Below are 17,044 nucleotides of genomic sequence, written 5' to 3'. Positions count from 1 at the left end.
AATTACTGACTTGTGTGAACTGATACAATTATTTGTAAGAGCCAAAAACAATAAATCAAGTCCCTTGGGAAAATGAAGATTTTTTTAACCATCTTATCATTTAGAGATAATTGCTCACCATTTTTTCCCTTACTTAATATGTTTACTACAAGCATTGCCTTAATGTTGGACTAAGCATCATATCCTGCACTGTTTGGGGTCCTTCAGGCCAAGCACATTTCGGCACTGTGCTAATGCTGTTGATTACCTAATGATCCTCTCTAAGGTACTTTTCATATTTGCTCCTAAATGAATATGGTAAAAATTCTATACATTCTTTCATATGTGTTCAGAAACGTCTTGTGTACCTAGTGCTAATCTGAAGTGTACTAATTAGCCAACCAATTGCACACTTCTCTTTTTGCAGGATGGTAGGGGTGGTCGTGTGTGAGAAACAAGGTGAACTTCCTTTTCTGTGCAATACAGCGAGCCAAACAAGAATAACCTCCAACAGTCAGCAAAATTGAGAATAAGCGGTATGCTGCAGACACGTGGTGCTCACAACCTCCTCTATGAAAAGATGACTTCCTTCCTAAGTTATGAAGTGTAGATCATGAGCTAGCAAATGGGCTTAGACGTTCTGGCTCCCCATAACTAGTGGTGTAAAGGGACTCATATGGGGATCTGGGCAGAGAAGGCACAGAAAACACTTGCGTACACACTGTCCACTGATTTTTTTTTTTCAAAAGTAGTGATTAATTTGGTGAGCACATCTTATAACTAAAGATGGGAGGAGTCCATTTGCACCCCTAAACTGTAACTTCTGAGGTCATAAAAGGAGAATCCAACATCACACGTTTAAGCATATCACTTTCCAAAACTTGATGAACTCAGTGTACGTCTCTGTATTTTCTTCTGCGGCTACATCCCCACCCCTCTCGCCCAAGGCAGCTTAAAAATTTTGGAGAACTTGACACTTTGGGGGTGAGATAGAAGGATGCAGTTTTTTAGTTGCATTAATTCAGTCCTTTTTTTTTTTTTTTTTTTTGGTTTGTTTTTCAAGACAGAGTTTCTCTGTCTTGCCCTGGCTGTCCTAGACTCACTTTGTAGACCTGGTTGGCCTCGAACTCACAGCGATCCGCCTGCCTCTGCCTCCCAAGTGCTGGGATTAAAGGCGTGCGCCACCACACCTGGCCCTTATGGTATTGATAACAAAGATCCATTTTTCTTTTCTGCTGGCCTGGTGTTACCAGATTTGCCTTCGAGAATTCACAGTGGGTCTTTTGATATCCATACTCATAAACTGATTACATACACACACACACACACACACACCGAAGGCTATAATAGCAGAAGACCATTAAAAGATTGCTTAGTCTCATTATTTTGCTTGCCATTGACACTGTGAAGAATAAATCAATATGGTTATAATGTAGCAGTGCTTTTTCTGATGGCCTAACTGTACATGTTTTAGTCTTATGGTCTCTATTGTGGCTAAAATATGTTGCGGGTTGCCCATCATTCTCCCACAATGCACTATTTTGGATGAGACCATTTTTTGAAATGCAGTGCTAACGCGCATAATCAATAGCTCATTATATTTATGCCGCAAGGATGGCAAAGAAAAACCGCATATAACATGCGGCTGTGCTTCCTAGTGTGTAGTGAATTTAAAAGCCCAGCTGTCCCACTAGAGGGCAGTATTGGTAAAAGGAAAGATTACTTCCTCTGCCTTATAGTTAATTTTATCATTAAAACCCATTATAGTTTGCTTCCTGTGGTTATATTTGTTGATCTGAACAAAAATTAGTTTTTGTGTTTCAATAGAGCATTCCAAATGTTATCATGGTTTTCAACTAAAATTACACCAGGGATCTCTCACTATGTTGTTTTTTTTTTTAACCAGCAAAGCTTGTAATTTGAATCCATACATGCCACAAATAAAACTTGACCTTGTAATTGTTAGCTAGCTGGAAGAAAATATGAGTTTTATGTATTCATTTTCAAAATGAAAGCCTAAAATAATCACACAAACCTGTTTTTGTTTTGTTTTGTTTTGTTGTAGACCGAAGAGTAGATTTGAACGGCATTACAGGATGCTATGAGCTAGCTGGCAAGTATATAAATGAATAACAAGTTGAGAAATCAACACAATAACTAACTATAAAGAGACAACAAAAGTGTGATATTTTCAGAAATATAAATCAACTGTTGTCTAAATCTCCTTCAGCTCGATGCCCCCCAAGAAGACACTGGTGGGGACCAGCAGCTGGAGCAGCCTGCATGCTTCTGCTTTTCTGTCTGGCACTGGCACTGTCCTGTGGCACTGTCCTGTGGCACTGTCTGGCCACCTCCTCTACCTCTTCTCAGCCAGGTACAGTAGGCTATATTCTTTGTGCCACCAGATTCCATGCGTGAGCTGTCACAGCATTCTTTCCTGGAGGATCTGTCTTCTGTTTTCTGTTTCTTGCTGCTCTCTTGGGTTGTTTGCCTGACTCCTCTCGTGCCTGTACTCCTGAGTCAAGACATGCATGCCTTTAGGCAGACGGCATATTTTCCTGTTTCGCATGGGGACGTCCTTAGATAAAAGCCAGTTTCTTTAATGGTTTCATAGTTTTAGAACAATGCAGTCGTCACTAGAAGATCCTTTCTTAGTTGCCTGGTGTGATGGCAACTATCGATCGCCCAACTTGACCACATCTGGAATTAGTTACAATGCAAAGTTGGAGGGTACACCTGTGAGAGAGTTTTGCTTAATTTGAAGTAGGTAGACCCAGTTCTAATCTGGATATTTGAGGTGGGAAGACACAATTTTTTTTTTTTTTTTTTTTTTAAATCTGGGCCACACCTTCTGCTGGAAGCCTACGTAAGGAAGTGTTGCTCTCTGCCTGCTTCCTCCTACCTTTGCCAGCAAGTCCTTTCTGTCACTGGCATTACAACCTATTTCTTTAGGATTCCAGCATACACTAAGACAAGCTGAGACACCCAGCATGAGGACTGAGCAAGCCAGGAAGCAACGTTCCTTCATACCCTCTAAATCAGTTATGTCTACGTTTAAAACAATAATTCAGGACCGGAGAGACGGCTCAGTGTCTAAGAAGACTGGCTGCTCTTCCAGAGAACTTGGGTTCAATTCCCAGCACCCACATGGCTGCTCATAACTGTCTGTAACTCCAATTCCAGGGGACCTGTCAAAACACTAATGCCTATTAAAAAAAAAAAAAAAAAAAAGAACTAAAACAACTCATTTATATAATTGCTTTCTCTAAAACCTAAGACAGTTTCCTCACATATCTTTTTTTTGGAACAGTAGTCCCAGAGGAGGCTTCATAAACAAGACCAAATATTCTTTATTGGTATAAAAAATATCATTTTATCTCTTTGAGGTTGACAAGCTATAGCAGCATTATATGAAGTATTGCTGTTTAGAAGTGCATTTACTTTTATGTAGTCCAATATTTTCCAAAACCAAACTTATTTGTCTATGGTGTGTATGTGTGCATGTATGTATGTGTGTGCATGTGCTTGTGTGTATGATTACTATGTCCAAGAACTAGTAAACTATAACAGATTCCTGAGAGACAAGTCTGCGATGTTGAAGACGTAAATTATTATTGTTTAGAAAGCGGAATGACTTTAATTAAAGTTTTCTGAGGCGGTACTAAGATACCAAACATGACAAGCACCATACAGTGGATGAACCTGTGTCATCTGGTGACAAGGCCTTAGCAGGAGGGAGATCTTAACAGCTTCCTTAGCTCCCACTGGAAGGTGGTCACAGCTTGTAAACTGTAACAAGAGTTTTTTTTTTTTTTTTTAAATCACGGGCAAAAGTGCTAACCAGTGAAGGCTAAAGGGACTATATTATATTACAAAAATGAGGTACGTTCTTAGGATTTTGGGAAGCAACCACGCTCTACTGATGGCGTTCTAAGGGACCCGTGCGCTTGCTACAGCTCAGGAGACAAATTCAGCCTGTCTGTATGTTACATTTCAGTCCTCACATTCTAGCTAGTGTCAGGAGCCATAGGACCTTGCCTGACCTGCCCCAATATGAAGGGGTTCTAAACAATGATCCTTCTCAGCCTCGGTCACGTCTCTCTATGTCTTCATCCCTTGACATTTAATGGTCAATATGTCGAAAAGAACACAGTAATAAGACACTGACCAGCAGAAGAGAAGAGGGGAGAAATTTGAAGGCCACTGTAGAAAGGCACTATTTTTTTTTTTCTTTCAAGATAATTGACCCTATGGAAGAGCTCACTATTTCCTTTTTGACTTTTAGATTGTATTTGATGTGTAAAGGTCTTTGTCTGCATATGGGTCTGTGGATGACTTGCATGGCAGATGGCAGCCGAGGCAAGAAGAGGGCATTGGATCTCCTGGTACTGGAGTTACAGGTATAGTGTGAGGTTTCATGTGGATGCCAGGAATTGAACCCACGTCCTCTGGAAGGGTGGGAAAAAATGTTCTTAATCATGGACATATCTTTCCATCCCATATGTCCATCCATGGACATATCATCCTTCTCCATTTTCATGTATCCAGTGAATTTGAAGAATAACAATCATTATTTCAAAAGCTACTTTCTTGTATTGATTTTGTTCAAATGTCTCCATTTAGACAGGAACACAATGCCTGTTGCTAGTCTTGAAAAGCGCAGGGTTTCTGCCTCTTTTGCGCCCAAGGTACTTTCTCAACCTATGACTTCTTCTATGTCCAAATCAAAAGCCAGGACCCTCCTCGGTGGCCCTCACGCGATGTGGCTCTGTTGGTGCTGCCATAGTTCTGCGCATTGTGTCCTTTGAGAACAGCTGATATCTCGCTCATAGTCTATGGCATAGCAACATCGCATTGTAAAGGAGCATCCTTCAAAAGAATAAAACATGAGATCCTTCTAGGACATTCTGCTTGGCACAACTTGAGCCTGTGTGGACAGTCTTTTCTCCCAGGTTCTCTGCCCTGCTCCTCCTGTCCTGCACTCTGGGGCAGGCAAGGATATCTAGAGAAGATCTCTACCACTGGCTCCTCTGCAAACATTCTAATAAAATCACAACCAGTGAAAGAACCCTGTTGTCACTTATCTGTCCTCACTCACCCCTTGAAGGTCTCATTCATCTAGGAACAAGTCCAGCCTTTCTGATCTCCACTCTTTCTAGTTCTGCCATTATATCTTATCTATACTATGAGAACTTAGATTCTTAGATTTTAAAGATTATAAGTTGTGTTATAACTTAGTTTGGGAAGGCGAGACATCCTACTGGATCTTATTATTCACAGTGTTTGGAGTTTTGGGTTTGCCTTTAGATATTTCCCCATAGCATGCAAATTACTATGTTCCCATACAATAAGGTTTTGTCTATCAGGGCCCTCTAAATCTACAACAAAATATGGTTATGTATATAGTTTTGTTATAGGCTATTGAAACTTGTCACTGGAAAAGCTTTTCACATAAATCTGTGGCAAATATTTACTTTGCTCATCGTGTAGACAGTTTCTCCCTGGTATCCCTGGATTTACACAGTCACCAAGATTTACATGAGCTCAGCACTACATGCTTTATCATGTCATTTTGCTTTCTTCTTCTTCTTCTTCTTCTTCTTCTTCTTCTTCTTCTTCTTCTTCTTCTTCTTCTTCTTCTTCTTCTTCTTCTTTTTAACAAAAGAAAGCACGCCCCTGTTCATACTTTTCCAAGAGAGGATATTTAAGACACTTTGTCCATAGTGAATGTCTAGGGAACAAAATATCTCTCCTGCAAATCCTAGGCAATTGTGTTATCAGCAGAACGGCTTGCTCGTGCTGCTGGAAGCAGACAAACAGCACGGAGTTTGCAACTTTGAGGACGTTGCATTTGTGGAGAAAAGGGGCCTGGACTCTAGTTGTTCATCAGGACCAGGAGGAGGGACATTTTGTTGGCATCAGTGGTAGACTAGAGAGTTTCAAAGTTTCAATTTGCATATCTCATTTGGCATTACCAGGAAAAAAAAAAAAAAAAAAAAGAAACCACCTGCCTTTAGAAATACTGCCTGAAATTTTATTATGCTTATATAAATAAGAAAAGAATAAAAAAAAGCGATGTTGAACATGTATAGAATTTAATTGGGCATGGGAGAAGTTTTGTTTCAAATGTAAAAAAAAAAAAAAAGAAAGAAAGAAAGAAATAACCTGGGTCCAGGCAATGGTGGTGCACAGCGTTAATTCTAGCACTCACAAAGGCGGAGGCAGATAGATCTCTGTGAGATCAAGGCCAGCTTTGTCGATAGGGTGAGCGACAGGGCAGCCAGGGCAGTGCGGTGAAACCTTGCCTTGAAAACCAAAACCAAAACCAACAAGCCAACATGAAACAACGTGAAAAAGAAGAAAGAAAGAAATGACATGGGGGCAGTCAGATTTATTCACTGAAATACTTGACTTTTCTGAATAAAATGAAGGACTGAAGGACCGACTATGGCACAGAATCAGCCAAACATCCTGTGCATTCAGAGGAAGGAGTGAGCCACAGTGAATGGATCTCCAGGACTCTGTGAGTCCTGGTGAAACCTTACATTAGAACAAAGAGCAGCCCAGAAAGAGGAAGCTCGCTTGTGGATGGGAGGCAGGGTGATTAAAAACATATCTTTAGTCTGTGTTTTTTTTTAAATAAACTATGTGGACCCAGGTTATCTTATTGACTTCTTCCACAAATGCCATCAAAGCAGACTGTGCTCCAATCAATTTGGTATATTTCTTCCCAATTTGACCTCTTCTGACTGCTGTCTACCACCATCACCACCAGCCACTCCTGAGAGTGAAGTCAGTATCACTTGGTTAGCTACTTTTCCATCTGGGGAGAAGAGGAAAACACCATCAAATAAGAAGGCATCTTCCTTTGTGACATGTCAATGGACCGTTTCCTTCTTTTTAATGCATAGGGACCCAGTTCTACCACAGCATCAAGGTTAGAAAGGCAAAACTGTTTGTCCGCTGGTTCGGGTGTGATTTTGATCTACTTGATCCATTTTGTTTGCTCTCACCTAGTGAATTTTATCTCCTCTCCTGCCAGGACAATTTTTTTTCTTCCCCAAAGAAAATGTGTACACATGCCCTTGAACTTATGACAAGACCTGCCTAGTATGTTTTCTCTGTCTTCCATTTGCTAGGATCAAGGTTGTGCTGACTCTTTTACCTGGTGGTCTTGAAAATTCTTTTTTTTTTTAATTTTTTTATTTAATTTCTTCAGATTACAACTTAATTGTTGTCCCATCACTTGTATCCTCCCATTCCTCCCTCCCCCCACTTTCACCCTATTCCCCTCCCCTAGGTCTAAGACTGAGGGGGGCCTCCTCCCCCACTATATGGTCATAGGCTATCAAGTCTCATCTTGGTAGCCTGCTTATTCTTTCTTTGAGTGCCATCAGGCCTCCCCACCAAGGGGAGGTGGTCAAATATGGGGCACCAGAGTTCATGTCAGAGTCAGTCCCTGCTCTCCACATAACTGTGGAGAGTGTCCTGTCCATTGGGTAGATCAGAGTAGGGGTTCAATGTTTACTACTTGTATTGTCCTTGGTTAGTGCAATAGTTTGAATGGAACCCCCTGGGCCCTGATCCACCCGTCACGATGATTCTTCTTGTAGGTTTCTAGGACTTTTCTATAAGGAAGGTAAAGTAAGTCCCCAGGGTCAGAGACATTGAGGTTAATCCAGAACTGAATATTAAACCCACCTGTCCCTGAAGCCCCTTTTATCTTAGAGCCTTGAAATTACAAATGAAACCTGTTCATTCTGAAGCTGAAGAACTATTCATCAACTTCTCTCTCTCTCTCTCTTTCTCTCTCTCTCTCTCTCTCTCTCTCTCTCTCTCTCTCGCTCTCTCTCTCTCTGGACTGTGGTCCATACTGCATCAAAATGAAATTTTGATTTGACTATTCACAGCATGTGGCAGATTCACACAGCCAGTCATCAAAGATTTGCTTAATGCATCTTTAAAATCCATCTTGTAGGGTTATTTTGCAAGTCCTCATAAGTACTTCACATCAATAAATCTTTACTCTTGGTTTATACCACTGAGTTCTTATGGATTTTTCCAAAAATATACCATGAGTTTAAAAAATAGATGTGCCATACATAGAGAGAGGCATTCCAGGTTCCTTACCTTCACAATAACTGTGACTGTCGCTATACCAGGTGGCATTGTCCCGTAAATATCGAAGGCCTCCACCAGGAATGTAATGCTTGCTTCCTGGTCGGGAAAGGCTTCATAATCCAAACTCCTCAAAAGGGACAGTTCTCCACTAAATGGGTGCAGTGCGAAAAGGTGCTTCACTTCCGGGCTCCTGATCCGATATGACACATTTGCTCCAAGATCGACATCCTTGGCCTGTGACAAGTTAGAGAGATGTAAGGGCTGATGGGAACTCATCAGTGTCTCGGACAGTGTGGGTTTTGATGATAAGAAAGAGACACACAACTATTGTTTATCAGGAAATGGGAAATGGAGAGAAGGAGAAAAGACAAACAAAAATTTCTGAGCAAAAAACATTTGTGGAGTGATTTACATAAACAGGCTCTAAAATCCTTTTCAGGATGCCTTGGAAGGATGGGGTGACGTATTTATGAAGGCCACTCTCCTGCACGTCCCTGCCATTCCACTAGTGTATGTTAAGCACTCATTATGCAGAAGGTGTGGTGAAGAGAATAAAATTAACTGAGGTGTAAATTGTGTTCTCTGTATCGTAGCCTGAAAAGGAAACAAGACATAAATACCCAAATAAAAGGGGAAAGATGATCTATTATGCAAAGGTGATCTGAGTGGGAGCCCAGATGAAAAGGTTTTTGTTTTGTTTGTTTGTTTGTTTTGTTGTATGTGTGTGTGTGTGTGTGTGTGTGTGTGTGTGTGTAGGTAGAATGGCCGTTGCGTTCAGTGGCACAGCCTGGGAAAAGCACTTCGGTCGAGGGAAGAGAACTGCAAGAGTTGAAATGCAGACTCTTGGGTCTGTTGGATGAGCTTATTGGTGGATGATGTAACAGTAGAGAGAACTAGTTAAACACAGATTTTTGTGTCGTTTTCCTCTTGAAACTTATCCTGTTTGTACTTCATCTTTTGTCAAAACCGTTACCTTCCTGTTATTGTAACAAACACCCATGCTAAGTAACTTACAGAGGGGTTTCAGAGCCTGGTAAACAGAAACCAGAGAAGCTTTGCTTGTGTTCTGAAACCAAGGAAGCACAGAGAAACACCAGGGGACTGGAGACTCAATATCTTCTTCAGGGGCATGCCCCATGTGCCCCAACCTCCCATAATTCCACAGGCTGAGGACCAAGCCTTGAACTGATGGGCCTTGGGGACATTCAAGATTCAAATGACAGCAACCTAATCCTCCAAATATAGTGACAGAACACAATGCCTGCTGGTGCTTTAGAATCTGGAATGTCAATCAGCATCTCCTTTGACATTGTGAGGGGTTTATTTTTACATGGCCTTGAACAAATCTGTTTTCTCTCTTTTCCTGGTAACTGACTTGCTTCTCACTTCATAGTTACAAAGTAGCTTTTTCTAGGGAAAAAAAAAATCACACCCAAGGTTGTACAGAAAGTATATCTTAGATCCCTAGAACCTTCCTTCTTACTACCAGTGTTGGGTGTTAGATAAAACTGACTGAGAATTCCATACAGGTTGTGAGTCCACCTAGATCATTTTTGCATCACTAAAAAAAAATGTTATATACATATGTGTGTGTGTGTGTGTGTGTGTGTGTGTGTGTGTGTGTGTAACAACAAGAGGACATGAATTTGGAAGAGAGTAAGGAGTGGTGCTAAGGATATTTGGGAGGAGGAAATGAAAGGGGAAAATGATATTATAATATCAAAAATTTAAAAATTAATTACTAAAATATGGCAGAAGACATAGTATATAGAGCTGAACACCTATGGTGCATGATTGTTGAAGAGGTGGACGGACAAACAGAGAGACGATTCTTTCCTAGTTAGCATGCATCTTGATTAATTTATCAATATCTGCAACCTATGTAAGTATTTGTTGAGGTGTATCAAGAAAACCTTGATAGGAAAATTCAAGCTGCGCTTTGCAGGTAAAGAAATAAACAGGCTGAGGTGTTTTCTGTTTGTCATAATACAGTTCACAGACTGCCCCCTGCCCCGACCTGTGTCAGAATTAAATGAGCTAGTCCAAAAGAAATGAGAGAGTTATGGGTTCATCTGAGCTATTATCTTAAAATGTTGGGAGCATCTGAAAATATTACAGCTGACCAGAGATGTGTGCACATGGAAATTCAGTTAAAAACAGTTAGAAATTTATAAAGTGTTGTGAGAATAAAAAAAAGTTGCTACAGAATAAACAATATCATATGGGTGTATAAATTATGAGTAAAAGTATATTAGTCCACGTATATGTGAATATATACAAGTTACATATACCTGAACAAATGCATATATATATATATATATATATATTTACATATAATTGCTACAGTGGGTTTTAAATGTCAAAAATAGTGCCTGGTTTTAATTAATGTAAGATAATTTACTAACAGTTTTAGGTTTGATAGTTGTTTTGGTTAAGAAACTCATATAGTTATTTTCACATTTACATATATTTCAGTGCAATGTATAGTTACCTCATTTAATATGTGTGTGTATGTGTGTGTGCACATGCATGTGTGTATGTGCTTATGTGTATGTGTGTATACTAATGTCTATTTGATATTTGTGTGATCCCTCTTATAGATATGAAGAATACTCACAAAAATTTGATACTTTTTTTTTTTTTTAGAAAATCAGCTTTTTCTTTTTGTTGTCAGTGTGACAAAACCACCTAGTACTATTTTTATACCTGCAAATGTATGCTATTTCTTATTATTGTAAACTTTCTCCCTTTACTTCTGTGGGTTTTCCCAGAGGAAGGATTTCACCTAACACACAATATGACATTTTTGAGACATAATAAGATTTGTCTATATCCTATCTGATTTTGAGTTATTCTGAGCTCATCATATGTTTGTAGTTAAACTTCAGTGTCTTGTCCTCACAGCTAGTTTTATAATACAGATTTCATGGAATTAGTGCGTGTCCACTGACCTCTATCTGAAGGAAAGTGGTCCCCGCTGGCAGATTCTCTTCGACAACGACTGTGTACGTTGAGTTGGTAAAAACAGGACTGTTATCATCAATGTCCAACACCTTGATGTACAGTGTCAGGGTTGAATGCCGAGGGTGCACTGCTCCGTCCGTTGCCACAACAACCAGTTCGTAGTGGTCCCTGGCTTCCCTGTTCAGCTTCACTGATGTGTAAATGCTGCCATTGGATGTGATGCGGAAAAGGTTGTTGAAGTTCCCCAGGCTGTAGTGCACTTGGCCATTTATCCCAGCATCTGGGTCTGTTGCCTAAACGGAAGAAACAAAGGCCTTCACACAACAACAGCTACTGGCGCATGGTAGATAAAGTGTGCCATGTTTTCTAACCAAATACTCCTTTTTCCTCTAAAGGGAACATTAGAAAGATAATAAAGGTACAATTTTCAGTCAAAAATCATGAAAAGAAATAAGCTGTGATTTAATTATATACTCAGTGGAAATGATGATATCGTTAGACACAGCAATATATTATGCCAGAGAAACGAGCATTATAAAAATGGAAAATTTCATGTAATTTTATTGCTACTGTGGTTTTTAAATGTCAAAAATAGTAGTTGGTTTTAATTAATGTAAGATAATCTTCTAACAGTTTAAGATTTGATTATTGTTTTGCTTAAGAAATTCATACAGTCATCTTCATATTCACATATGTTAGGGCGCAATGTGTATTTACCTCATTTAATCCTTGTGATGATTTAATGAGTAAATAACTTTGGCCCTATTTTTGCAAATGAGACCATATGGCTTAAGGAAATTAATTGTCTCTTGTAAAGTTATGCAAGAATGCAATACCTGGGGGGTCCTAGGATTTAGCACAGTGACTCATAAGTTACGTGGTTTAATAAATGCAAATGAATGTAATGAATGTTCAGTGAATATATGGACCTGAGGTTTGAAATTAAACATATTCCCAAGCTGAATAGCAATAAAAGTACTGTAATTGTCAAATCACAAGGCAGGGCTACTGTTTAATATTAGACTGTGACTCTCAAATAATAGCTGACAATTGTTGGTGCTACCTGAATCTATACTTGCTCAAAATTTTAGTCATAAAGTCATTTTTTGGCATCAAAATGGAAAAGCTTTGACTATATCTCTAATAGAATGTTGGTAGAAGTACTCTTCTTTAAAAGTCAGTAAGTTTTTTGTAACTTATACCATCACACCACTAGATATTGCACATTTTATATCAAATGATACTATTAACGCTTTTCATAAACTCTTGACTCTAAGAAGCTATAAAATACTATGTACTTATATACCAAACTACCACTAAAGAAAGAGAGGGGACAGGACTCCATATTGATTTCCAAACTCAATGGCCACTGAACTTTCGTGAGACTGGAATGAAGGACGTGGATTCTTAACATCACCCACACATAGCTCAGTCTTACAAAATAAAGTTGAGATGCAGACATCAGGCTGGTAGTGAGACAGCACTTGCGTGTGTGCCCACACGTGTGCATACACCCTCACTCACCCTCTCTCTCCCTCTCCCTCTCTTTAAATAAACAAATGAAAAATGAAGTGTAAAAAACTAAGAAAAACATGTGAATGTTGCGTTTATAACTACAGATTCCACTACGTATGCCTGATCTGTCCTTTAAGCAAAACCACACCCTGTCTGTAGAGGTGAATCCTGACAGTAAAATAGAAGGAGAGTTACAGCAATGCCTGGAGAAGAAAACCAAACATAGTTAGAGGGCTATAGCATTATGGAGAAGTGCTTTTTCTGAAGCTCTCATTTGCCTAGATGGCTCCAGACACTGTTGGCAGATTAGTTGCATTTGCCATCCAGTGGGGACAATATGCAGCAATGCTCCATCACTCGGGGATGGACAGGGAAGTATCTGTTTCCTGAAGTCAACTGATCAAGTAAAGAAAAATTCAGTTTGATAATTTAAGTGGATTGGGTTCCATACATCACTGCTCTTATGAGTTTTAGTCTTACCTTTCATCTCTGGGAAACTTAGCTAAAACTATTGTATGCGTGCATGGTAATTTAAATGGCTCCTACCCAAGTGGTCTGTTCATTCTTATAATTCAAATTTCACTATGACAGAGTGATTTAACCAGAAATCTATTGCTTTGCTTTCTCTCTCCCCCCTCCCTCTCTCTCTCCCTCCCTCCCTCCCTCCATCCCTCCCCATCCCCTGCTCTCTGTAAAAACAGTTGGGCATGTCTTCTTCATTGTATGCCCAGCTATTTAACTAATGTCTCATTTCCAGTATTCAAATATATTAGGGGTAAATATACCCTAATTTACCATGGATCACAGCCTTACAAAATCATTTCAATTGAAAATATTGTGTGTCAAAACATATTTAATGTATGAGTGTGCTGAGCCCCTAGGCTAGGAACCCACTACACTGAAGAGCTCTGGTCATTTCTCTTTCCGAAGAGGATGCCAACAGGGCCTGGAGCTCCCTGCTACTGCCCAGCATTGCCAGACACTCTCATTGGCTAGTGAGTGCCACTGTGATAAAGATGAAACCGCAGAATTTCATGCTTATTTCTACCTGACTACCTGACTCCTGTTGCTACTGTACTGTCATAGACCCAAAGGCCTGTGAGTCAACCTACCACACCCAGGAACCGCACCTTCTGGTATTTATTCCATCGCCGAAATAACAAACACGAACTCATCAGCTCACGTGAAATAGAAATCCATTCTATAAATCTCTGCAGATAAGAGATTGAGGGTAGGGCCATCCACCTAAAAGCTATGTAAGAACCATCTCTGCTCCCTCCCAGGGGCTCTGGGGGAAGTATTGACAGAGTTGTGCTGTGTAAGCAGTGGCCCTGCTTCCCACACCCACGTGAAAGGTGGAATGGGAAGATTGCTGCCAGCCCCCTGTGCCACCATTTTCTGTACCTGTAAGGGCAGAAGGGTTGATCTTGGCCTGGCAAGTTTTTAATCACTCCTCCTCTTCCTCCTCCTCTTCCTCCTCCTCTTTCTCCACCTCCTCCTCTACCACGCCCTCCTCTTCCTCTTTCTCCTCCTCCTCCTCACCTCTTTCATTCATGCCCCAGCCACCTTGCTCCCTCTTAAAAGCTCATTTAAGTATTTTAGGCTTACTTGGACAAACAGGGCTATATTACTTTGACAAGGACATTTGTTTTAATCATATATTTTTGCAAATATATAGTGACCTATACATTTTTAAAAATTATTTACTTTTAATCTGCCTATTAAATATGCTTTAAGGTTTTTTTCTGTTAACAAATGTTAGCTGGAGCACCTCTTTAACACATTTCCTAACTTCCTTAAAATTCATGTATTTATTTATTTTCCTTAAAACTCATTTAAGTGTACTAAACATGTCAGGCACCCACAGACACCTGGGCCTCTGCCTGATCTCCTGCCATTTAGCTCCCTGCACGGCTAGGCACCCACCACCAGAGAAAGTGTGTTTGACTGTATACTCTGCAGCAGTTAACTCTAACAATGTTAACGTTGTTCAAATATTCAGCTAATGGTGACAAAGGCACAGGCAACGTGGGGAAATCTGGTTCTTCCCTTCCTTCCCTGTCTCCCAGTCACTGAGCAAGATGAATGGGGTTGTGACTCAGGCACTGGGGGCAGACTCAGTTACTGTTAACATAGGAGAAAGTCACTGTGAGGCGAGGGAGCTATCTGAAGAGTTCCTGATATCAATAGCACCGTCGAGAACTTTGCATGGATACTTACTATCTACTCAAGCGGCTAGCTGGGCAACGCTATAATGGAGCCATTCGTCTTCTTACAGATCAATTAAAAGTTAATTAAAATTGTTAATAAGAAACATCGCACTTCTCTGCTTGTACTACATCAAAGCAACAAACAGTAATGGCTGCAACTTTATAATCATCTGTCCGTGATATGCTCGCTTTAAAATGTCTGTCTTACTGTGGCCTGATTTGTGGTGAGTTTTTGGGGGCATGCATATGGCTGGGAGATTAGCTGAGAGTACAATCAAATAAACCCTTCAAAAATTGAAACAAGGCATCCCATTGGAAAAAAAAAAGTTTAGATATGTGACAGAAAGACAAACAGCACATTTATGTCACTAAAACAAAATTAGAGCATATGTTTAAAAGACCACTTATTTAAGAGAGAAGCCAGAGGCCGTGCAAAATCACTTGCTAAACAAATAGTTTTGAACAACTGTGCACCAATTTTTTTTTTTACATGCTGCTTATCATCAGAGTTAGGAGTTATAGTTCTTAAGCATTCAGTTCATACCCTCCTTTTTTGTTATTGTTATTTTGGCTCACTATCTTTTTAGAGGTCTAAGCCTTTCCTTTATATAAATGATACACATTGTAGAACCTCCTGCATTGGCGATGACCAAAGTCGTAGGAACATTAAATCATGCTGCTTGTTGAGATAGTCTCTTTCGCTGCAGTCCAGACTGCACAGGAAATCAACGTGAACACCAGCCAAGCCACCTCGGCCTCCTGCGTTCTGGGAACATAGGTGTGAGCCAGCATCCAAGAGTTTCTCTGAGTGGAACATTTTGAGATTAAACTCTCAAAGAAGGCTAAATGTCAGCGGCCTCCTGCCGAGCCATCTGAGAAGCAGACCCCATATGTAATATGCCAGCTATTGACTGCAAATTATTCAGAGAAGATTATTTGTTTAGAGTGACAAAATTCTCCTACAAGCATCAGATTGATGACACACAGGGGGGACATCACAGTTACCTCAAAGGTGCGAACTCTCATGTGGCGCCTCATTATCCTAGTGTGAGGGTGAGAGTGAGCTTTGTGCCCTCTTTGCATGCCCTCTGCAGCAATTTCGGAGGCCATGCCTTGCTTTCTCACCTAGAGCAGGAGCTGTAAGGAGGAGCTCCTGAGGAGGAGGGCATCTGAACACCGGCCACTGCATCTTTAATGACATCATCAGGAGAGAAGCCTTTTGAAAATTATGTCTTAGCAACTTCAGAATTTGTTAAATAGTTGCTGGTTTGCTTCTCTATAAACGCCAGCATTTTCTAAGAGCTGTGGCAATTCCTCTTAAAAGGAAAGAGGCAACTTAATGACTCAAAGTGAGGATAAATTTTTCCTCTTTCGGTACAGATATCTAATCATTATTATTAAATGAAGGGAGGCTGACTTCCTAGGCAAGAGTAAATAACTTGTGAGCTCAAAATATTCTGAGCCACAGCCAGAATGAAGAGTTTCCACAATATTGGAACTCTGAGATCTCAGGCTGTAGGTCTCAGAAAGGTTTGGTTTTCAGCTTAGAATCCATTTTTCCACAGTAACTGAATGGCCTTGACTGAGCCTTCCCCCCTCTATGCCCCTTCCCCTATCCTCCATGCCCCTCCCCTTTCCTCCCAATTCTTATCTGTGAATGGATGTAAGCCATTGTTAGTTATTTCACTGTCTCCTATAGGTGCTCTATAGAGTTGGCAACATGCTTGTATCTCATTAAGTCATCAATAAAAATATTATCCATGATTACTATAGCATTTTCTGATCTCTATTAGAAGTTAATTTAAATGAATAGGTTGTGTCCTGCTTTAAGAATTTTTAGTAGAACATGCCAGGCTACTTTTACCAGTGTATTTCTGTATTCTAGTCTTCTTAGGGTCTCTTAACTTTGATATTTTGAAGATTATCTGGAAATTTCAATGTTGATCTGTCAAATAATATATATTAATGTATAAGGTGCACCTGTTTGTTCATGTAGCAATTTTAATGTAACAAGTGACTTTAAGGAAGTTTTATCTGATTGAAATAATATTTTTAGTAATTATATGGATGAGTAATATATATCAAAGCTTAAGTGTGTGTTTGTAAGTGTATTGAAATAATTATGCAGGTGTGAACTATCACATGGCACCTAAAATGTGAGTGTGTGTGCATGGTGTGCATATGCATATTTGTGTGCATGTGTGAGATTACAGTGTGTGTGTGCAAGTGCATGTCTGTGTACATGCTTGTATGTA

General features: G+C 40.0%; 1 protein-coding gene across 1 annotated transcript in view; it reads right to left on the bottom strand.

The window, feature by feature from the left end:
- The window catches only part of Pcdh15 (protocadherin related 15), a 428,603-nt gene that overhangs the window by 163,924 nt on the left and 247,635 nt on the right, over positions 1–17,044 (bottom strand). The window contains exons 17-18 of the mRNA XM_051153212.1: positions 11,052–11,357; positions 8,110–8,334 (exon numbers count right to left, since the gene is read on the bottom strand). Of these exons, the coding sequence (XP_051009169.1) occupies positions 8,110–8,334; positions 11,052–11,357 (531 nt within the window). The remainder of the gene's footprint in view (positions 1–8,109; positions 8,335–11,051; positions 11,358–17,044) is intronic.

Source organism: Acomys russatus, chromosome 11 (assembly GCF_903995435.1).
Source record: "Acomys russatus chromosome 11, mAcoRus1.1, whole genome shotgun sequence".
In the NCBI taxonomy this organism is placed as follows: domain Eukaryota; kingdom Metazoa; phylum Chordata; class Mammalia; order Rodentia; family Muridae; genus Acomys; species Acomys russatus.
This window is presented reverse-complemented; position numbering and strand designations above follow the sequence as displayed.